We start from the raw sequence: 25,509 nt of genomic DNA on the forward strand, positions 1-25,509 counted from the left end.
GTGAAACACCAAGATATGTCGAAATTTTCTGATAAGTCGAATCATGGTACCCATTACAATATGACCATGATTATGTAAGCACTGCATTTATCCCGTCTTGAAAAAAGAACTGTCCAATAAAGCCAGATGACAAAAGTGCCCCCAGAATGTACCTTCGGTGTATGCAACGATTTCTCATATAACTGAATAGATTTTCAGCGCTCGAATATTGACTATTCTGTTTATTTACCTAGTCGTTCAGGTGAAAACGAGCTTCATCAGATATAAAGATATGATGGAATCAGTTTTCAATTAACATCCAAACACTTCTGCATTTCTCGAAAGAATTTATGAAAGCAATCAAATCAGCATTTTTCAGTTCCTGAACAATTTGGATTTTATAGAAGTGAAAACTTAAGTCCTTTATAAGACTCGATGGATCGATGGTTCAATGATAATTGTTTAGTCGTAGAATTTTTTGACTGCATGTTATAACAGTTCGGACACTATCAATGTTTTCTGGCATTAAAACTGTTTTTGCTGCTCCTTTTAATTTAATGTGGGCACAATTTTTAACATATAAGTTAATTTCATGAACAGACGGTACCTGCTTATGACGCAGAATATTGAACCCGATTGTGAAATAACCTCCGTACAGTCGCCACGCAGTCTCAGTTTTTAAAAAACCACTTAATAAATAAAGCATAACGTACACCTTATCAATGTTTCCATGTTTAATAAATGGCATATAATGAATGACAATATATCATCAGGTTCATCGGTCTTACTAAAGCTTCAAATAAATAACCAAGCTTTTAAATTTTCCCGCTTCACTGATATGCCTTTTGTTTCTATAATTCAGAAAATAGACGTCTCATTAGTTCAGTTACGGTCGGTCTCTTTACATCGTTTATCTATATTTTTTCTTGTTTAGATTTTTTTTTACAAATGGCTTCTTTTCATACCGGCAATATATTTTATAAACCTTTCCATATTTCAAACAAAATTAACCTTAAAATCGATTGAAAAAAAAGACGCCTAAATATGATTTTTTTTGTATTCGATGCTAAATTTAATATTTGTACGATATCGACAATTAATTATATTTTAGCGCCAACTTTTAAAAATTAAGTTTCAAAAAACAATCACCGAAATATTTTGTTTTAGAAAGGTGTGTTTTTTAAGTTGCTTTTTCTTTAAATTTTTTATTTGCCGACTTATCAAAGAAAATTACGGTATTATTTTCGGTCCCGTGGTAGAAATGGGGTATGAAAATGAGTTTTAAGTTTTGATATATGAGGAATACGAAAATATCATTTACTTTAAAATCGGGTTTCATAGACCTATGTATAAATTTATTTTGGCTCTAAAATCTTTAAAACTACTCGATCAATTTCATTGAAATTTATATATGCTGTTGTAGGGTATTTGAAGTAGTAATGAGAAAATTTGATGAAGATTGGTTGCGTCGTTCTTGAGTTACGCTTAATTTAAGCTTAGTTAACTTAGTTAAGTTAATTACGCTTAATTCGAAAAAAAGTTGAGGTTATTTCTTTCTCCATTGAAACGTTTGTATAAATTTAATAAAAATTGGATAATATCTTTGGCTTGTCGAAAGATCGTATTAAATGTCTCATTATTTTATCCTAAGCTGTAACTCTAGATTTTAGAGGGATTTCATTTTTCCTTTATGTTTTTTTCTTAATGTCCATCCATTACCGAAAAGTATACTTAAATACTTTCAAGAGTTCTACGTCTGTTTTTGATGTCTATCTTACTTCTTTAATACTTTGCAGTTTTACTATATAAAAAACAAAATTCTGTACTTCATGTGTATTTGTTTTCTTTTAATTCTTCAATAACCTTTTTGTATCACATTTCATTACTTTTTACTAACTTTTTGAAGAAAATTACAGTATTCAGTATAATACTGTATTAATTTAATACAGTATTACATTAATACTGTATACAAGTATACAGTATTACAGAAAGTACTTTTACTTTCGGTCGGAGTGGGGCGTGAAATTGAATTTTCTTTACTTTTTGAGGTGTGATGAGTACGAAAGTATCACAGTATATAGCTCTATATATATATAAACCTGTATGGAATTTGTGGCTCGAAAATCTTTAAAACTACTTGATCAATTTCACTGAAATTTACATAAACTGTAGTAGTGTACCTGAAGTTGTGCTGAAAATTTGATGATGATTGGTTGAGCCTTTCTTCATTTATACTCAAGTTAAGGTTGACAACTCGAAAACAGACAACATATCTCAATCTGAGGTTACGTTGACTTTTATATTGGTGTATTTATCGATGGATTTGTTGTTTTAAGTAACGCTGAATTTAACGTCGAGAAAAGTTGAGGTTATGTTGATTTGTGTAATGGTATATTTTTCTTACGACCTTATGCATTGAGTCACAGAGGTAAATGAGTTGAAAATCTATTTTAAGTTTTCTTATTTTTTATTGTAGTGTCTTTTGACGTGTAACTATTTTTTATGGTTCAAAAACTTTTTCTGTAAGTTTTAGATTAGAATGAAGTGATTATATTTTTCAAAAGAAAAAAATAAAGTAACGAAATTTCAGTCTTCTTGTACAGAACTGCGCTAGAATTTTTTTAAATTAATTTTATTGCATTAGTCATCATTAATTAAATAAGAACAACTAAATCATTAACAAAAAAGAAGTATCTTGAGATTTAAAAATATGATCTTATTTCAATTAAAACATAAAAAATTCTTATTATTTAGAATAGTAATAGAAAGATATTGTTTGAAATATTTGGGGAAAAAAAGCATAAATTATGTCTCAATAAGAAAGAGTGGAATGCCATATGTACCTACGGGCTGTGGGTTCAATGTTTGTAGAAGAAAAAATTAGTAACAAGTATTTAGTTGCGATCATTTAATTTTTTCTTTCACTGAAAAAAGAATTAATTTATTTAAGTTATAATGTATACGTACACACATATATATATATATATATATAAACGAATTATTTATCCTTAGGTTTTACTATTTTCTTTTATAATGACTGTTTTAACTTTAACTGAACAACCTTATGTTTGAGAGATTTAAAAAAATGTTCATTGTGATAGAAGGATAATACACGTATATTACTGTCTTTTGTCAGATAATTATTATGTAAAGAAAAAAATTACAGTATTCTCTTAAATTATTTTTTTCCGCGCAGTGAATGCTGTTATTTTCGTTTCAGTCATTTTATTTTAAACGATCTGGTCTTCTTATTCTTTATTAAAACATACACAAACACAAGAAAGAGAAAAATTATATTTTTAGTATCTTATAGGTTACTCTAATTGTTGACAATATAATTTTTATATGAAATTTAAAGTACGGTATTTCTTGTATTATTTCAACTTTACATCTAATTGTATTCAAAATACAATTCTGATTTTATAGTGAACTTGTATGTACATTTATACATAACAAGCTTTTAAATCCGATCCGTAGCATTTTATCTCCTATTGTGTTTCAGTATGATTATTTACAGTACTGTATTACGTTTGAATTTTTGTATAATCGAATATTAAAAAAAAAAAAAATTGTATTTAAAGTCTATCTAACGTTGATATCAAAAAATAAAAAAAACTTTAAAAATAATCTTAATATATTTAGTTATACTATAAAAATAAATTACCCGCTTTGGTTAAATAATATGAAAAAAGTAACAATAAACGAATAAAAACAATACATTTTTATGAAAAAAAGTTTTTATAAAATTCTTTTATAAAGATAGAAGTTATTATTGTGATGCTTTTTCTCGTAAAACTATAATAAAAAGTGTTTAATAATTATAAAACTCGTAAACAGATTGGAAAGGTGATGTCAAAAGAGGCTTACATCTTACCTCTCCATCACCCTTGTTTATAAAAGATATTGACCACTATGAAACATAAAATTTTATTATATACTTCTTTCCTCTGGAAAATTAAATTAAAAAAATATTGTATAAAATTTCAGAAAAATATGATAATATCTCTGTCCATAACTACATCTTAAATAAAGGTATTATCGAATTATTCAATTAAAATAATTAAAATTACTCATTATTTTATCCTGAGCTGTAACAAAACATTTCAAATGGATTCATTTTTTCCTTTCTGTTTTTTCCTAACGTCTATTCTTTACCAAAAATCTTGTTTTTGATGTCTATCTTACTTCTTTAATCCTTTGCAATTTTACTATATAAAAAACAAAATTCTGTAGTTTTATGTATATTGTGTTGTTCCCCATAATTCCTTAATATCCTTTTTTTATTACGTTCCATTACTTTTTACTGACTTTCCGAAGAAATGTACCGTATTACTTTGGGTCGCACGATGCGAGTTGGGGATGGAAATGAATTACGTTTTGAGGTATGAGGAGTACGAAAATATCATTCATACCATTCCATTTTAAAATATAATCTCCTTATTTATATATATACTTAGGCCTACGTATAAAATTTGTGGCTCAAATGTAATGTACCGTAAGTTGTGCATGTGAAAATTTTGTGATGATCGGTTAGGTCTTTTTTCATTTACCCTTAATTTAAGGACAACAGACAATATAACCTCAATTTGAGGTTAAGTTGACTTTGCATTGGTGTATTTTTCATACGCGATTATACAGTGAGTCACATGGTGACTCACTCTATGGTGTTAAACTACCCTATTTGTTAAAACTAACCTTTTAAATATCATCATAATGTATCAAATTTATTATTCCCAAAATTACAGAAAATACCAATTCATCAGCGTAAATGCAAATTTCAGTGAGCTTATACCAAAACGCCCTCGAGCATGAATGAAACTTCAGCGAGCATTTTTTACTGTATAAGTTATTTACAATTAGCAGATTTCAATTGGCCACAGCACTTCCAACATTTAAATGATCCTAATTTTTTGTTTTATCTAAAGGTAAAAAATTTATGAGTCTGAAATCCTTAGTGATGTCAATAATGAAATCTAACAGAAAATCACTTAACCACCAAACAAAATTTAAAATATTTTCCTTAATGCATGATTCCTTATCCACTTTTACTATCCTGTCATCATATATCCTAAAACTACGCTGCAAAAAGGAAAGTATGATAACCAGTCAAAAAATGAGGTATAGGTTTGCTTGCATTTCTCGACGTTTTATGACCCAGGGACCCCCCACCCCCCCCCCCCAAAAAAAAAAAACGGGGGTAATGTTCTTACGTATGTTGGCATATTCGAAGTTTAATAAATTTTAACTAGATAAGGCGATTGTGATAAAATTTTGTACAGATATTAGGGTATATGGGGCAGTTTTTAGTACAATTTTATTGACAATATCAACAGGGGGTGGGGTAGATAGATTTTTGGGGGTCAATTTCCTTAAAATTTTGCAAACAATCCCACTTTATATAAAGATTAGTATATAGATTGTGTGCTTATCTTATCATTTTAAAAAAAATTGCGACAAAATTTCCCACTTCTCCAAAAATAAAATAAAAATGTTATTTATTGCGTATCTTTAACCGATTTTTTTTATGTATTCCTAAGGAGAGTAGTAGTTCAAGTAATCCAAAAAATAAACTACGGGGCAATATTGTGGTTGGGAAAACCGATCAAAATATAAAAAATAATTTTTTTAACTATTCTCATGTATCATTATTTTTTTGCTGTATAAGAATAAATAACGATTGCAAGGAACTTTGTTCCTGACATTATTCATTATTAGAAACTTCATTATTGATCCTCAATTAACTATTTTTATCTATTGTATTTTTACCTTTATACTGTTTATCCTTCTTACCCTTTTTCTACAACTAAAATAATCTTGATTTTTTATTGTAAATCGTAGCTTGTAAGTGGCGTAAAGTTACTTGATTGATTTTTTTTTCAGGAAATAATTTTTTAGCTAACATCTATTATAGAATGGAAGAAATTATAATTTAAGCAACATCTGTTTGCGTAAATTCATGAAAGGTAATATATTTATTTTTTAAATAAAACTGATAATTTAAAAAAAGAAAAATTTACATTTATAGTCTAGTAACTACGGTAACTTAACTATACTTAGGGTTAATCACCACTTAACCTTAAAGTAATGAATGTAATAAACGTGGCATGAAAAATCAGCATCTAATAAAGGTGAAATACTGTACATTAAAGTCATGCAGTAATAACTACTTTACTGACTTAACAACCATCTCTTTCAGAAAACAATCTTAACTTTTATTTCTTTATTATTTTTTTTTATAATCAGACTATGAGATATTCTCGACAACTAATAGAAATTTAATTGAAAAATAAATAAACCATTACAATTTTCTTAATTTATGTAAAGAATCATATACAAGCGAAAATTAATAATATAATTTTTTTAATTTACTTAATCTTAATAAATAGAAATTAAATTTTTATGTTTTTTTTTTTTGTTTCAGCTTAAAGCCACCTCCAAAAGACGGTGTTACAAAAAGTAATCCAAGTAAAAGGCATAGGGAACGTCTAAATGCTGAATTAGATACCCTGGCCAACTTATTACCCTTTGAACAAAATATACTCTCAAAACTGGATCGCCTCTCCATTCTCAGGCTGTCAGTCAGTTATCTTCGCACCAAAAGCTACTTCCAAGGTAAACTACTACTGAAATATAAATACTGCTGGTTATATATATATATATATATATATATATATATATATATATATATATATATAAAACTTAAACTGTAATTTAATCCATTTTATTGTTTTTTTTAAGTCAAATATTTTCTAAAATTACAAAAATTTGTTGTCTGGTATTATAAATATACAACTAAAATAATATATGCTGAGGAATGTAATTAGATCTTAAACAAATAATGTACTGCCAAGATGCTATCCCAGCAACTCGTCTATCAAGATTCAAGGATACGGAATAATTGACAGTTGACCTATATTAAACAGTAGTAATTTATTGACTTTTTTTCTTTAATTCTGTTAAGAATAAGGATTTTATAACTTTAGTTAAAAAATATCCTAAACAGTTTTTTATGAGTATTTAGTGTTTTTAAGAAAATGTGATTTATTAAATTAAGCTAAATTATTATTATTTTTTTTTTACTATCTTTTAAATCGCTAATTATTAGCCAACAGGTCGTAATAATTCCATCTATGTTGTTAAATATTTTTATAATTAGTAGAGAAACTTTTTTTCTTTTGAAACCATAATTTCTAATATATGCTTTCCTGTTTTTTTAAAATTAATCTCAAGGAAGAAAAAAATTTAGATTTTTAAAAGAAAATTATTGAAAACTACGATAAACGTACCGAAGGTCATAATAAAGCTGTAGTTACAATTTCGTTATATTCGATCCAGTAGTTTACGCGGTTATAAAGAACAAATGAAAAAGTCGTTGTCTTAAAATTGTAATGAAATTAATGGGAAATGTAAATATCGATATATCAGCATTACTCTTTGTTATACAAATCCCGTTGGGGGATAAATGGATTAACTGTTTTTATCCTTTATTATATTGCACACTTATATATAAAGTCGAAACTTGTCTGTTTATTCTCGCACCACGCGAGAATCAACTGACAGATTGCTATCAAAATTTGCAAGATACATTCGTGTTATTCCAGGAAAGATTTTAAGCCATGGACCGAGGTCATAGCCCCCTAGGGCGTAAAGTTGTAAATCAAAGAAAAAAAATTAATTCTTTCATTTTATTATTTATACTAGCAGACCCGCAATGCTTCACTATTGCTAGATTTGAGTATATACAAATAGATTAAATGAACAATTAACAAAATGAACATACGGAATTTCACAAAAAAATACCCTTTCCCTTTTACCTTTCTCCCTATAACCCTTTTCTTTTCCCCCTCCCCTTTGCCATTTTCCTTTAAACCATTTTCATTTTTACCACATTCCGTTTTCCTTTTTCCATTTTCCTTTCCCCCTTCTCTTTCCTTCCTCCATTTATCTTTCCCTTGTTTCCCCTTTTCCTTTTTTTCTTTTTTCCATTTTCCCCTTCTTTCCTTTCACCTTTTCCCTTTCTCCCGATTTTTCCCTTTCCCCTTTTTCCCCGCGCGTAAATCGGTAGTTCTTTAGTCTACAGCGGACACACATATCGTAAACATTGTAATGGAATCGTAAAATATTTAGTATAGCGTGTGTTGCTTTTACGTCCAACAGATAGCGCTGTTTTTTTCAAATAAAAACATGTTTTTACCTGTCAAAGTGTGACCCCTTAGGTATAAAATAAGACGCGCGTATTCGAATGCAACGTAATGTAAAAATTTCAAAGCAATCGGTTAAGAACTATCGGAAATTTAAGTTTTTGAACAAACGAACATTTATATTTTTATTTATATAGATTTCTGTCACCATAGCAACAGAAACAAGTAATGATTTTTCACCGACAAAAGGTTGTGTACTTTATTTATGATAGTTAATACTATTCTGTCTTGTATAATTTAGTTTCTTTTCAGGTTTGTTTAATTGTTATTTATTAGTATTATTCTCACAAACATGAGGGTAACAAACGCTGTGACGAGAATGACTTCCGAAGCGAATTTTGTGGCCCTGAGGTAGGCTCCAAGACTCGGTGGAGCTTTGGGATGGCTCCGTGTTTTGCCTGGGTCGATTTGAGCCCCGGAAGTCCAACGGACGGAGCACTGAACGGCTAGCTATTTCACATAAGAATTTTGTTCTTTGTTACTTTATTTACTTATGCATATGACTTGTCAAATATACACATTCGCTTCAAGGATTTTATTGTATACAGATACTGTATTATTGTATTATTTTTTTAATTTAATTTATTATTAATATTTACTGTAATTGATTTCGGGTGGGGATCATCAACATCAAATTTTATTTTTTTAGTAATATCTAACGCAATGTTTTCAAAACGTCTTGTACTATTTTGCAAATATTTTTTCTCGTTCTATTTTTTTAGGATAAAAAATTGGAATGATTTTTTTTTTTTAATAAATATCTTTTAACATATAACATTTTTTTAATCAATAATAATCAGTAAGTTTTTATTCATCATCTCCATGAATTTTTACATTAAACTTTTTTGCTAGAATGTTATATTTTTATTTTTGCTTTTTAAAGAATAGGCCTATTAAATAAAACGATAACTTTTGGATTTATTATATTATACAACAAGCGTAATATTATCAAAACAGTGAATGGTCTCTAGATTTTAGAAAGGTTGAATTAATTCTATTTTTCGTTACGAATAAAAAATAAATAAATAAAACAAACGTAAATCTTTTGATAATGTAAAAGAAAAATCGTTTGGCAAATAAGATGAATGAGATTTGTAAAGTAGAGAAGTTTTTGTTGAATTGATATCAGAAAAATAAGGTATAGGGTGCGCCGTCCCCAACGTTTAATTGATTCCAGCACTAAAGCTAAGAAGTCTTGACTGGATATCTCCAGATCAGCTTCCAGTCGTACACTTATTGCTAGCCTTATTTATTCTCTCAGACTACGGCAATCGGTCCATATATCTGGTCAACACCTTTACATGCAAAAGGTATGCTAAGAACTGTGTAAGATATGTCTCCGCATTGCCACCACGTTCTGGAATCAATTCTGAATCACGATCCACACAACTTCGCCTTTACGCTTTGCGTTCCTTTTCTTTTTTTTTCTTTTTTATCCTATTCGTATTTATTTAATAATCTCCTTTTATCTATTCTTCATTAATTTATAGCATTTAAATTTATTTCAACCTTCTATATTTTTTCACTGATGCAATAAAAAAATTGTATGTCTGGAATTCTTTTACTTATAAACATTTAAAAGAGCTGAATGTGTATACGATTTTTATTTGTAATAAAACAAAAAAAAAAAAAACTGAAATTGAAACAAAAAAGACTTACTTAAAGAAAGAAAAATATTTTATGAGAAATATTTAAAAAAAAAATTAAAAATACGATTATATACCAATACGAATATATTGTAAGAATTTTATTATACTTTTTCCTAAAGTGTACGTAGCAATCTGTTCAAACAGATAATCTTGTACAAACTCAGACCGACCATTCCTGAGACCTGTGGTTAATTGAACCCCAACCATCATAGTACACCGTTATCCACGATCTAGTACTCAAATTCCATTGTCTAATATTCAAATCTATTTGACAGCAATTAACTTTAACTAGGATTTAGACCTCAGAATCTTCGACTTTGAAAATCATTTGTTCGAAAATAACTGTAAGAATAATATTTAAAAATTAAAATTACAGAATTTGAGTGATTGATGAAACGCTGCAGTAAAAAAAGCTCAAAAAACTTATTTACAAATATTAAGGTCACAACTAGAAAAGAATAGTAATTTTTACGCCTTTTTTTTTACTGATGAATTAATTCACCACAGAAGTGGGAATGTGAAAATCTGGTACATTTCCTCTTGGAAAATTTGTGACGTAACAATACATGTACGACTACCCTTTTTTACTAAAAATAAATACTTAATTCACAATTTATTAAAGATATTGTATGTAAAATTACTATTTATTCTTTTAAACTTCGTTTCACGTAGATTGTGGCAATGTTAAAAATTTAATTTTTTAGTGATTTTTAAAAATGTTAAATGTTCTTTGTCCGTGATAAATCTTCTGTAACAATGCAGCTCTCCAAGATTCCCTATCTAGTGCTAGTCGTTTCATTTCGATATACTCAAAACACCATACATCACTAACAATTTGTTTTACATATTCCAAACGTTGCCTGACTGCACAATATTTCCCATCTACCTACCAATCTACCTTCCAATATCAAATCGACTATTCCCCTAAAGAAATGACATACAATGTCTGTCTCTTCTTTTAGCTATATTTTCCAAATGCTTCTTCTTCACCAATTTGGTAAAACACCTCTTCATTTGTCACTTTATCCACCCACCTGATTTTTAACATTCTCCATTGCACCATATTTCCAAAGCTTCTAATCTTTTCTTTTCAAATCTGATCGTCCAAATTTCACTTCCGTATGAAGTTACACCCCAAACATATATTTCAAAAATGCTTTCCTGATGTTTAAATTAATTTTTAATGTAAGTAAATTATATTTCTGACTAAAAGCTCGTTTTTCCTGGACTATTCGGCATTTTATTTTTCTCCTGATTGTTCATCCCTAGTAATTCTACTTTCCAAATAACAAAATTCTCCTGCCTCCGTAGTCTTTTCTCGTCCTATTTTTATATTTACAGTCCATCTACTCTACTTCTACTATATTTCATTACTTACGTTTTGTTCTTGTTTATTTTCATGGGGTAGTTCTTGCAAAGAACTCCATCCATGCTATTCATTGTTTCTTCTGAATTTTTTTTACCCTCAGCTAAAATTACTATATCAGCAAATCGTAGCATCTTTATCTTTTCACCTTGCACTGTAACTCCGGCTCTAGATTGTTCTTTAACATCATTAACTGTTAGTTCTATGTAAAGAATAAAAAGTAACAGGGATAGGGAACATCCTTGTCGACTTTTTTCTAATTCTTAGATTATTAGTGTTGCAGTTTGGTTCCTGTAAATGTTATAAATTGTTTTTCTATCTCTATACTTGAACCGTAAAATTTTTAAAATGCTGATTTTATTCCATAGTTTTGTTATATCGTTTTTATATTTATATCGACCGGAAATGTAATTAAAAAAATAAATAAATATATTGAATATTATTTTACTATTTTACATTCATCATTATTTAATAAAAAATTTTTCTGAATTTAAAAATTTGTATTATTTTAAATCTTTTCAAGTAGATAAACTCAAAAAACATAAAAAAGTTTTCCTGAAAAATAGCGCCAAACATTTTCAACCCGTTTTTCACATCAAACTGCAATTCTTTTTTTCTTAAACTACATCTATTGCACAAATATTTTTTTATTAAGCCTATTTCTTGAATTAATATTTTACATCGCAAGATTTACCTTTAAACATGCATTGATAAAACTATTCTATAAATCACTTCCTGTTCTCTATTTTAGAAATTATAATAAAATGATCCTGTATTTTTTTAAGATTTTAACCTCCTGGAATGAATTTTTTTATATCCATGAATGTGTATAAAAAGTATTTAATATTCAAAAATGCTCAATAATCTACTTTGTTTTGTTCCTTCCATAAATAACAAACTTTTATGTATGTCAACGTAATTTTTTTCTTATTGTGAATTTAATTCTTTAAAAACGAATTTTTTTTGTAATTATACTATAGATTAATATTTTATTTAGAATTTATTTGGAAAATTTTGAATGTTTATGTTATAATAATCAAATAACGTTTACATAATTTTTTTTATTTTGAATCGCTTGAATAGAGTAACAGTTCATTGATTTATAAAAAAAAAAAGTATAGTAGTGCTACTTTATTCCTCAGTTTTTTTTAAATGTCGGTAAATATACCAAATTTAAATCGAATTTATATCTATGTGAAATGCCAAAAAATGTTGATAATTACTCATATATTCTGATACCCCAAAATAAATTTTTTTTTGTGGTGTACTCACCATCCAATTTTCTTGAAAACTTTTGGTCAAATTTTTTCCACTTATCCATCCAATTTATAAGTTATTTTACTTTTAATAACAACCATTTCTGATTAAAATAATCTAAAGATTTAATAAAGATGTCAATAACTGAAAAACCGATTGTGTAAGAATGTAATATTAAATCAAGAGAATGAAAAAAAAGCTTAAAACAAAGGTTTATCACTTTCCTGGCACTGGTTATTTATTTTTATGTAGTGAAAAAATATATTAAAAAGTAAAAAAAAAATCAAAAATCGGTATTTTTAAAATTTGATTGGCTTTCCCTCTTCCAATGTGCCCCGAACAATTTTTTTGGAGGGGGCCACTTTCATTATTATTATGCATAGAAAGACATTTAAAAAAATCGGTTAAAAATATGCAATTAATAAAAAAAAATTAGCTTTTTTCTATCATTGTGAAAGGGGAAATTTTGGAGTAAAATATATTTTAAAAATGGAAAGATAAACATGCATTCATTTACTAAGCTAAATTTAAAGTGGGATTATGTTTGCAAAATTTTGAGAAATTTACCGCAGATAAGCAATTACTCTATCCCCTGCAAATATTGACCCATACCTTTACCAACAAATTGCCCCATATTCATAGTTTCTATGCAAAATTTCATCAAAATCGGTTTATCCACTCATAAGTGATTAAGCTTTAAGCACAACGCAAGTACATATGCAGGTACGAGCATTACCCTCTATTTTTTGTTTTATTTTTTTTTTGATTCGTTTTTTGAAGTCCCTGTCATGACACGTAAAGAAATGCAAAAACCTAGACCCCAATTTTTTGACTGATACCATACTTTACTTTCTGTAAAACAGTTAAAATTAATCATAGTGTAATAAAAATATTTAAAAAATAGGTACAAGTTAAGAATTTTTTAACTCGCAATTTCGAATTAGATTAAAAGATTTGAATAAAAAATGACTTTCTTCGTATTTTTTTTTCAATTAAATTTCACTGTTAAATTGAAATGTATACGTTAAATTTTTTTTTTAAAATTGGGAAATAAATTTTTTGAAATTATAAAAAGCTTTTGGTTTATTATAAACATTGTTTATGCCCATTAAAAGATAAATACATTGCAGTTTGATTTAAATATCCCATATTTCTGCTTAATTAATAAAAAAAAATCTTCAATAGTAATGACACTTTTCCTTGGGTTAATATTCTTGTTTGATATTCTACGACAATTTAGTTGCCTTTTGGCCGGGTTAACAGTTTTGCAGTGTGATGTAAACTGTGTATGCGCGCGCATGTACGATAACATAAAACCACTTATAAATTCAAACTCGTATTTTACAATCCATTATATACATAATACGTTATGTATTTTTATAATTTATTTTATGTTAAGTAATAAATACTATACGTATATATCGTTTATAAACTATAAATATGGTAGATATGAAATACTGTCGTTAAAAAATAAGTAATAATAATTTAAGAAAAGAATAATGCATAAATTTTTTATAAAATGAATATAAGTTATATATATAAAATATAAAATTTTTAATGTATGTTTACATAAATAAACTAATAGTAATAAATCAGTAAACCTAATGTAAGGTAAATTATGTTATAATAAATAAATAAATGTTACACAACGCGAAGAAAAATGTCACGATTAACAATTTAAAAAAGGAAAAAGTCAGTAGTCTATGAGAATAAATATATGTAAACGAACTTTTGAGTAAAACGTTGAGGAAAACTTATTTTTCTTCTTTTTTTTTTACATGTAGTACTAATAAGTATAAATGTATACAAGAATAGAAAAGAATATATCTAAATGATATATGGAATTAACTTGGTTGTATATACGCACACACACATATATATGTACAATCATGAAATATAATAAATTAAACATAAGTAGTTAAGCTAAATGTATATGTATGAATTTATGCATTGACCTATACGTATGCATTAATATTATTAATTGCTAGCCAGTTGAGATATATCTGTTGTACTTTACGAGGTTGTTGCGGTAGTTGTTGATGTTGTTAATAGGTTAAATGCACATAATATATCGGTAATTATTATTACTACAGAATGATATTAAATGAGCTAGGGTATCAGAAAAAAAAAAGTACAAACAAATTGATATAATTGGAATATAATCTAAATTCTTTCTCGTAATACGTACGTATGTATTACGAAGTAGAAATATTAATTTAAAATATTACTTTATAATATCATGTGGTTTCACCAATGAATATAAAAACACAATATCTACCGCCTATATCATATTAATATACGTACAACATTTATCATCAAATAATGTAAACAGGAAAGAAATTATTTATTCATTTATTACTTTCCTGGTATCATGCTGCATGAAAGCAAGTGTGGATGTATGGTTATTTTTCATTTTTTATCATTTCATGACCTAGGGACCCAAAAAAACAAAACAAACATGGGGGTAATTAAAGAAGAAGGAATGCCCAGTACTGCAGATCCTGGGAATCATATCGAAGCTGGGTGGAAGGCAGGCTCCCTAGAGCAGTTATTATGAAATGCCCAAATGACATCGATGATGCGACTCAGCGACTGACCTTGATTATGCAGGAGGCAGCTTGGCGTTCAACTCCCAAAGAGAAATATGGTGGTTGGGAAGGATCACACTATCCAAGAGAAAATTCATATATTATGTCACTAAAATAAGATTTCGAAGATGGCAATTTGTTCCGTAACCAAGAGAAACCCGCAGAGTTCCGTTCTCGGTCCCCTGCTGTGGAACCTGGTTTTCGACGAATTTCTGGTACTTACATTTCCATAAGGGGTCCAAGCTTTCACCGATGACTATCTCCTTTTAGTTTGTGCTAATTCACGACCACAACTGGAAGAAAGAGAGCAGGCGGCCTTGTCAGCTGCAGAGAGCTGGATGGATAATCAAGATTTAAAGATTTCTGTGCCCAAGACGAAGTATATGCTGCTGAAGGGATCAAAAAAATTATCGTACAGTCGAAAACTCCACATTAAATATAAAAGCTGTGTAATCATTATAGCATGACTACATACGCGGCGTCCGTTTGGGCGCAACAGTTGGATAAGAATAGAGTGTCCAACGCAGAACCTTCACAGTATACACTGGTGTTTTTAAAACAACTGGAGCCCAGGTGCCCAAATATATATATATATATATGGAAAAATATCAGAAGTTATTAATGAAATAAAATTTTATGTACTTTTAATTTTAAAAACATATGTATATATAATTTAATAGGTGTACAAGGAAGTCATGTAGTATCCATATCAGATCTTTTTGATTCGAAGAAGTATTTTTTCTCTACTTTTTTTTTACGTGTATAAACCACCTTTCGTACAAAATCATCAATGTGTACAAGTTTATTTACAGAATGACATTGGAAAAATATTGCAACCGTTCTACGTATCTACATATTTCAGCTATAACTTGCAAATGTTGAAGGATGTTTAAAAATTTCCATTGAATGATACAAAAGTAAATCTTAAATTCGGTGTAATGTAATTCGATATGTATTTAATAACAGGATATATATTTTCTCATTCCATAAGCTTAATTGCCTTATTAAGAATTAATTTTTGTTTTCTCAATACACTATTTAACTATATTAGTTTGATTTTTTTACCCACTTTTACAATCCTTTTATGTGTGCTTAATTATAAGAGAATTAGAAATAGGTCGTATATTATGACCTTTTTTTACAGTCTAGATTTTTTTACAAAGATGTTAAAAGAAATACAGATTAAACCATTTCTTGAGATGGCATTTAAATTCCTACTTAGCGATATTAATTACTATTTTAATTCTCAATTATCTGAGGAGGTGCAAATTATTCTTTTTGACATATTTTTTTCAAAATTTATCCGGTTGTTGAGTCTGCAAAACCCAAATTTGTTAACCATCCTTCCTTCCTTCAACTTACAATTGTGGCCCACATGCGATTTTCTTCGCGGAAAAGGAGTGCATTGCACTTTCCAATAACTAGGGTCCCATCAGGTGCACTGAAGGGTTCCATCTTCTTCTAGCATTGAAAGGCTTTCAGTGGATTAACTGAGGGGAAATCATGCTGGGAAAAAGACGCATTTACCTTGATAGTCTCCCAAGGATAACTCGAGTAATGGTATTTCAATTTGATCTGTAAAGAACGGAACGCAATCCATTAAACAAAAGAAATATACAACAGCCATTAAATAAGTATATACCTGCCCGATAATAAAAAAGATCCATCGGCAAGGGAATGTTGTCTCGCCTCTGCGATTAAAAGGGGTATCCTCTATTATCCTTGCGTTTCTTTCAGATTCTTTTGACTGTTCACTTTGAAAAATAGATTCAGAAGTAAAAAATTAATAGTTTAAATTTAATTTTCTATACAAAATTAATTTATTGTTGTATAAAAAAAATTTCACCCGAGAAATATTTTTTTTTAAATTGATGGATTTTATAGTTAAAATAAATACTATGACAACTGCTTTGAGTTCTAACTTGTATGACCTACATGTATACTGAACTTAATCTGGCACTTACTAAATATATATATTAAAAAAAAGTTGTTTAAAATATATTTTTTGAAAATGTAATGAGATATAGATTTCGTATTCTTCCAAAATTCTGTTTAACTATTATTATTATATAATTCAGAGAACTCAAAAAGTAAAAGCAATTTGAATTTGTATCTATTGTAAACTAGTAAATCTTTTTTAAATTGCCAAAGACTAGACTAATAGTGAAGACTTATATGGAAATGTTAACAGAGGTATTTTAAAAGACGAAGCCATAGAAACAAAAATCCTATAAAAATATTTCAACAAGTTTTTTCTTAATCAATGAGAATAACAATGTATTTTTTTCAAATAATTTAGGCCTTCATTATCGTAAATTATATTATAAATTTTTTTATAAAACACAAAAATTCCACTTGGTGCAAAACATTACCATCCACATTCCATTAATATCAATTTTATTAAATACAGTAATAAATTTAGTTCTTATCTACAATATCATAGAAAGATTTGGATAAAATCTTGTAAAATATTTTGTGAAAACCCACGTATTTAAAAATTAAATAAATTTTTTTGAAAAAAATTAAGCATTCCAAACTCACTCTAGCACATTAATTCAGCCATTTTATAAAATTATTTTATTTTTAACCAATTCTAAACGTGTTAGCATAGAAAGGACGAAAATAAAGGTTTTAAAATGAAATAATTTAATATTAAAAATATTAAAATTACCTTTGAATATATGCCTTTTGTGCTGTACTAAGATTATTATAATATATCTTTACTACTACAGGACTGCACGGCTTAAACATTTTTCTATAGAAGTCAGGTGTTAAAATAACTCGACTATATGCAGTAATTACTGAATTTACTCGTGTTATTATTTAAATAGTCAAACCGTTACGGTTAATTAGTCGAGATTAGCGAGGGTAAGTTATTTTTGAGTAGATTATGTTGATTCCGTATTCTGACGAATCGTTCGTATATGTATGTCAACATAACTTTCTTTACTCAGGAGGAAGAAAAATTTGCAGACATCTAGCAGCCCGCACTACTGGGTGTGTGAGTTTTCCCGCAAAAAGCGGGGACTCACTAAACAACCTACCCCTATGATAACATATCCCGATACCAGTCGTAATGGCATTACTCGGGGCATACTGTTTTCCCAATGGTTACACAGGACGGTTTCAGGAGTCCACACATATCAACAGTACCAGAAGTAACCCGAGGGCCCCATACTACCTCCATGTGTAGGCTGTTCCCTATCTCGCCCTCCTTGTGCGTTCCGACAAAATTACAATTGTCTGAACCTCCATAACATCTCCGTGGCTCTATTTCTTCCCTATTGCCTTCATTCATGGAGAGTCCGTAGCACAAGCTGAGGCACCACTAATAAAGAGACCCTGCTGGTGGCCTCCCTGTATCCAATGGTTATGTTATCAACATAACCTTTTTTTTCCTGTTTAGCGTCCGGGAATCACTGTCAGTTATTACTTCAAAGGATGATATGCACGAATGTAAATGAAGTGTAATCTTGCACAGTCTCAGGTGGACCATTTTTGAAATGTGTGGTTAATTGAAACCCAACCACCAAAGAACACCGGAATCCACGATCTAGTATTCAATCCCGGAAAAATGTAGCTGCCTTTACTGGGATTTGAACGTTGGGACTCTCAACTTCAAAATCAGCTGATTTGCGAAGACGCGTTCACCACTAGACCAACTCGTTGGATTTATCAACATAACCAAATCAAAAACAACTTACGCTCGCTAATCTTGTCTAATTAACGTTAAAATTATATACAACTTATTAATAACAAAAGTGATATTTAAAGTAAAAAAATAACTCATTTATTTAATTATTAGGAAAATTTTAAGCAGTGCAGTCCTGCAGCGGGAAAAGTTTATTATTGATTTTGAGGGTACCCAAATTTGATTATGCCTACTAAGTGATGCGTAGTAAAATAACATGTAAAGTACGCAAAGCAACCAAATTACTTCATTTTCGTCACATTTATTCTTGTTTTAATAAGTAGGAGAAGAAAATCCATAGATATCATTCTTCGTATCCTTTCGAGTATTATCGAGTTTACCCCCACCATTGTTCCGCTGGTAATGAATGAGTCATGTGCTCCCGTTATCTTAGCTACATGAGCTTCTCTATTCAACGCTTCAGTGGACAATCGTTACTATGCTTACATTATCAATTTTATTTCCTGTACTTTACAAATATATTTACTCCTTCCTTGACAAGCCCTTAGTTCTCTTTTAACAATCTTAATTTTCCTTACCTAATAAAATCTTATTTTCTTTGAATACGTTAATTATTTATAAATTACAATTAATCCAAGTTAATTTTTTAAGGAGTGTCGATATTATTATTTCGTTGTACGAAGTAAAGGAAGTATTGTGATCGCGAAAAATTTCGGTTTTCAGATTTCAACGGAAATATCCATTTTGACCATCCCTGAATCAACTTTGACTAGTTTCGGTGTGACGTCTGTACGTACGTTTGTATCTCGCATAACTAAAAAACGATTAGCCGTAAAACGTTGAAATTTTGGATTTAGGATTGTTGTAAAATCTAGTTGTGCGCCTGTCGAAAAAAACCCAAAATAAAAAAGAAATTGGATTTTGGACTTTTTCTTAACAGCAGTAATAAGTCCTCATTGAGAGCTTTTCAGCGACATCAAGACGTGTTACTTATTTTCATCGGTTCCAGAGTTATAGCCAAATGAAATTTAAATTAATGAAATATTTCGATCGTACAAGGGGAAGGCACATCGGTTCGAATCAGACTTCATATACATTTTTTTTAAATTTATTTTTAATTTAAATATATTGATTTATTAATAACTATTAACCTCTAATTGAAAAAAAACTACAATAAACAGTAATTCTATAATAACAACAAACAAAATGTAAAAAATCAGAAGTTTGTTAGTGAAATAAAACTTTATGTACTTTTAATTTTAATTCAAAAATGTTTGCAGAGGTTAATAAATCAATATATTTAAATTAAAAATAAAAAAGGTTGAAAAAAAATGTATGTTAAGTCGGATTCGAACCGATGTGTCCATCCATGGTTAAGGATCCGACACGTCCTCACACCACATAACTACTTGAGCTACGTGAAATAAAATTAACACTGATACGGACACCACAAAAAGATATGATGCAATATGGTTTCCACCACAATGCAATTGTGTAACCGTCCACTTTAATAAAGAATTGGAGGATCGTATCTCACTTTCAAATGAAATAAGTTTAAATAAAGTGCACCAAAAAATTTGTATATGTAATTTAATAGGCGTACAAGGAAGTCATATAGTGTTCACATCAGACTTTAGGTAGATTTCATAATAAAGCTACCTATTGTAATGTGTACCATGAATCAACTTCGGGAAAATTTCGACCTATCTTAGTGTTTCACATCCCCAGAAGTTTATTTATACATTTATGTATATATAAATGAATACATTTTTGTATATGTATATATATTCAAAAAGCTCAAAAGTTAAATATACGTTTATATATAACTTTATACTTATATTTAAATTTTGAAATGACGGTGGTTTTGGGGTCTGGGGATGTGAAACGCGAAGATATGTCGAAATTTTCCAGAAGTCGAAACATGGTAGCCATTACAATAGGTGGTTTTCTTATGAAATCTACCTAAAAATATAAACTAGCCCACCATTTTCGAAACACTCTGTATATTGGACTTTAAATGATTATGTCTTTAATAGATTAATTCTTAGTTTACTGTGTATTTTGTTCTACTTATTTTATTAAATTAGTTTACTTTAAGTTTGCTTTTAAGTAGTATTTTTGAGTTAATAACGCTATCAACTTCGGTGGTTTTATTTTTTTAACTCAGCCCCGTCACGATGAATAAATTTCCCCGAAAATGAAATGTTCAACTGATGTTTCTCGTTCCACTGACCTACCTATTACCCAAAATTTTCCTATGGTATCAGTATCATTCTTCAGGAGTATCATCGAACTAGATATATAGTGTATTGTAATGTTACAATTTAATGTTGCTAAATCATTTAGTAGGAAATCATTTAGTGGGATATAGTAGGAATTAGTGAGGTTCGGTGGGAAGAGGAAGGCGACTTTTGGTCGGGTGACTTTAGAGTAATTAACTCAGCGTCAAATAATGGGCAGGCAGGAGTAGGTTTCGTGATGAACAAGAAAATAGGGAGGAGAGTAGAGTATTTCAAGACGCATAGCGATAGAGTCATTGTAATAAGGATAAATTCAAAACCTAAACCGACAACGATTGTTAACGTCTATATGCCTACAAGCGCCCATGATGATGATGAGGTAGAATGTGTATACGAAGAGATTGATGAAGCAATTAAACACGTAAAAGGAGATGAAAACTTAATAATAGTTGGAGATTGGAATGCAAGCATTGGAAAAGGCAAGGAAGGAAATATAGTGGGTGAATACGGGCTGGGCAAAAGGAATGAAAGAGGGGACCGACTTATAGAGTTTTGCACGAAGTATAATTTAGTAATTGCCAACACCCAATTTAAAAATCATAATAGAAGAATATACACTTGGAAAAAGCCAGGCGATACTGGAAGGTATCAGATAGATTATATCATGGTTAAGCAAAGATTTAGAAATCAACTCTTGGACTGCAAAACTTACCCTGGAGCAGACATTGATAGCGACCATAATTTGGTGATAATGAAATGTAGATTGGGGTTTAAAAACCTGAAGAAAAGGTGTCAGATGAATCGGTGGAATTTAGAGAAGCTTGAGGAAGAGGAGGTAAAGAAGATTTTTGAGGAGGACATCGCTAGAGGTCTGAGTAAAAAAGATAAGATAGAAAATGTAGAAGAAGAATGGGAGAATGTTAAAAAAGAAATTCTTAAATCAGCAGAAGCGAACTTAGGCGGAATAAAGAGAACTGGTAGAAAACCTTGGGTTTCAGACGATATATTGCAGCTGATGGATGAACGTAGAAAATATAAGAATGCTAGTGATGAAGAAAGTAAAAGGAACTATCGGCAATTAAGAAATGCTATAAACAGGAAGTGCAAACTGGCGAAAGAAGAGTGGATTAAAGAAAAGTGTTCAGAAGTGGAAAGAGAAATGAACATTGGTAAAATAGACGGAGCATACAGGAAAGTTAAGGAAAATTTTGGGGTACATAAATTAAAATCTAATAATGTGTTAAACAAAGATGGTACACCTATATATAATACGAAAGGTAAAGTCGATAGATGGGTGGAATATATTGAAGAGTTATACGGAGGAAATGAATTAGAAAATGGTTTTATAGAGGAAGAAGAGGAAGTTGAGGAGGATGAAATGGGAGAAACAATACTGAGATCTGAATTTAAGAGAGCATTAAAAGATTTAAATGGCAGGAAGGCTCCTGGAATAGACGGAATACCTGTAGAATTACTGCGCAGTGCAGGGGAGGAGGCGATTGATAGATTATACAAACTGGTGTGTAATATTTATGAAAAAGGGGAATTTCCGTCAGACTTCAAAAAAAGTGTTATAGTAATGATACCAAAGAAATCAGGGGCAGATAAATGTGAAGAATACAGAACAATTAGTTTAACTAGTCATGCATCAAAAATCTTAACTAGAATTCTATACAGAAGAATTGAGAGGAGAGTGGAGGAAGTGTTAGGAGAAGACCAATTTGGTTTCAGGAAATGTATAGGGACACGGGAAGCAATTTTAGGCCTCAGATTAATAGTAGAAGGAAGATTACAGAAAAACAAACCAACATACTTGGCGTTTATAGACCTAGAAAAGGCATTCGATAACGTAGACTGGAATAAAATGTTCAGCATTTTAAAAAAATTAGGGTTCAAATACAGAGATAGAAGAACAATTGCTAACATGTACAGGAACCAAACAGCAACAGTAGCAATTGAAGAACATAAGAAAGAAGCCATAATAAGAAAGGGAGTCCGACAAGGATGTTCTCTATCTCCGTTACTTTTTAATCTTTACATGGAACTAGCAGTTAATGATGTTAAAGAACAATTTAGATTCGGAGTAACAGTACAAGGTGAAAAGATAAAGATGCTACGATTTGCTGATGATATAGTAATTCTAGCCGAGAATAAAAAGGATTTAGAAGAAACAATGAACGGCATAGATGAAGTCCTACGCAAGAACTATCGCATGAAAATAAACAAGAACAAAACAAAAGTAATGAAATGTAGTAGAAATAACAAAGATGGACCACTGAATGTGAAAATAGGAGGAGAAAAGATTATGGAGGTAGAAGAATTTTGTTATTTGGGAAGTAGAATTACTAAAGATGGACGAAGCAGGAGCGATATAAAATGCCGAATAGCACAAGCTAAACGAGCCTTCAGTAAGAAATATAAGTTGTTTACATCAAAAATTAATTTAAATGTCAGGAAAAGATTTTTGAAAGTGTATGTTTGGAGTGTCGCTTTATATGGAAGTGAAACTTGGACAATCGGAGTATCTGAGAAGAAAAGGTTAGAAGCTTTTGAAATGTGGTGCTATAGGAGAATGTTAAAAATCAGGTGGGTGGATAAAGTGACAAATGAGGAGGTATTGCGGCAAATAGATGAAGAAAGAAGCATTTGGAAAAATATAGTTAAAAGAAGAGACAGACTTATAGGCCACATACTAAGGCATCCTGGAATAGTCGCTTTAATTTTGGAAGGACAGGTAGAAGGGAAAAATTGTGTAGGCAGGCCACGTTTGGAATATGTAAAACAAATTGTTAGGGATGTAGGATGTAGAGGGTATACTGAAATGAAACGACTAGCACTAGATAGGGAATCTTGGAGGGCTGCATCAAACCAGTCAAGTGACTGAAGACAAAAAAAAAAAAAAAAAAAAAAAAAAAATCATTTAATCAAGTTCTTTCTTACTAATTTATTAATATAATATTTTTCATATTTCCATAGATATATAATTTTTTTTATTTCAAATTTAACTTTTGTCGTTTTCCTCTGATCGTTACTTATGTTTTCTTCTGATGTACAACTATACATTCTCTACTGTATTACTTAATTTCTCTTTATTTTCCGATAGATTAACGACGTCATTCGCAAATGTTACATGTCTAACTTTCATCTCCTCCTGTTATTTTGCTGCAAACTTTACATTTTATTTATTTATTTACGAGCACTGACATGCACTCTTATAATCCCATGTTTTACCAATTTAAATTAATCGGAAAAAAAAAGCTTTAAAATATTAATTTACTAGCTCCCCGTTGCAGCTTCGTCCGCGCTATATGGTTACTACGTTTCCCATAGCGGTCAATTTTTTAATTTTATGTTTTTAAGTCAACTAACCGGAGAAAGCTGCAGTTGGTCACACATACAGTAACGGTGGCAGTGCTTGGTTGAGCCACAGCGCCGTATACCTTCGCAATAAAAAAAAAACCGAAAAATGGGTGTAAATATTTATCTGAAGAGTATTTTCAAGCCCAAACGTAGTAAATATCTCGTTTACTATTTGTTGGGATTGGGAAAATTTACAACCATTGTTCAAAACGTTTTTATCAATCTTCATCCCCTTTCAAGGTCGAATTTCAAGAATCGAGAAATTTGTTTATTGATAGGAAGATCAAAAAAAATCAAAAATAACTTTTGATCTTTGAAACTCGGAATTTCAAAAGATTTAGAAATTGGTTTATAAATATTCAAAATCAGTCAGTTAAACCCCAGCTTACACAGTGATAGACACTCACAGTTCACAGTTTGTTGAAGTTGTACTTCAACCGGCAAATCTCCAGCAGTGGACTGATGAACAAAAACAAGTTAAACGAGACGAAATGAAATTGTACTGGGAAAACAGACGGAAGGCATCTGTTGTGCAAAAAGTACAACGCGGTCTAAAGAGACCATAACGAAAAAAAAACTACATATATATATATATATATATATATATGTATATGTGTGTATGTGTGTGTGTGTAGTAGTAGTAGTAGTAGTAGTAGTAGTAGTGGAGATTTGCAGGTTACTTTTTTCGAAATTTTTCAATATGAAATATATCTGAAACCCTTCTCAATTATGCTAAGAAACATGGGTAAAAATTTTGCACGGGTAAAATCCACCCGATTAATCGGGTAGTGTTTTGTTTATCCCAAACAAAGAAAAATATTCTTTCTCTTTGTATAATAGTGTAAATATATTATTACTATATTTAATGTAAATTTAATTATATTATCATGTAATATTATTCATTCGATTGATTCGAATTATTCAGCTCAAATTCTGTTTACAGTTCATTAATTAATTTCATAAAAGTTTGTGCTTCAACCGGGAAATCTCCACTAATACATATACATAATTTTTTTTTCAAAAGTTTTCAAGATGAACTATAGTTACAAGCCCTTTTCAGTTATGCCAAGAAACATGGGTAAAAATTTGGTTACAATTCAGCGACTAGTATTTTTGTTTATCCTTAACAAAGAAAAACTCCTTCTCTTTATATAGTAATATAGATACTGCTTACACCAAAGTCTTCAGAAAAGATGTATTTAGTTTCAGAGAAAGTT

At 29.7% G+C, this 25,509-nt stretch overlaps 1 protein-coding gene across 1 annotated transcript in view; it reads left to right on the plus strand.

The window, feature by feature from the left end:
• The window catches only part of ss (aryl hydrocarbon receptor spineless), a 678,242-nt gene that overhangs the window by 290,662 nt on the left and 362,071 nt on the right, over nt 1–25,509 (plus strand). The window contains exon 2 of the mRNA XM_075370601.1: nt 6,401–6,591. Within this exon, the coding sequence (XP_075226716.1) occupies nt 6,401–6,591 (191 nt within the window). The remainder of the gene's footprint in view (nt 1–6,400; nt 6,592–25,509) is intronic.

Source organism: Lycorma delicatula, chromosome 7 (assembly GCF_047948215.1).
Source record: "Lycorma delicatula isolate Av1 chromosome 7, ASM4794821v1, whole genome shotgun sequence".
NCBI classification, from domain to species: domain Eukaryota; kingdom Metazoa; phylum Arthropoda; class Insecta; order Hemiptera; family Fulgoridae; genus Lycorma; species Lycorma delicatula.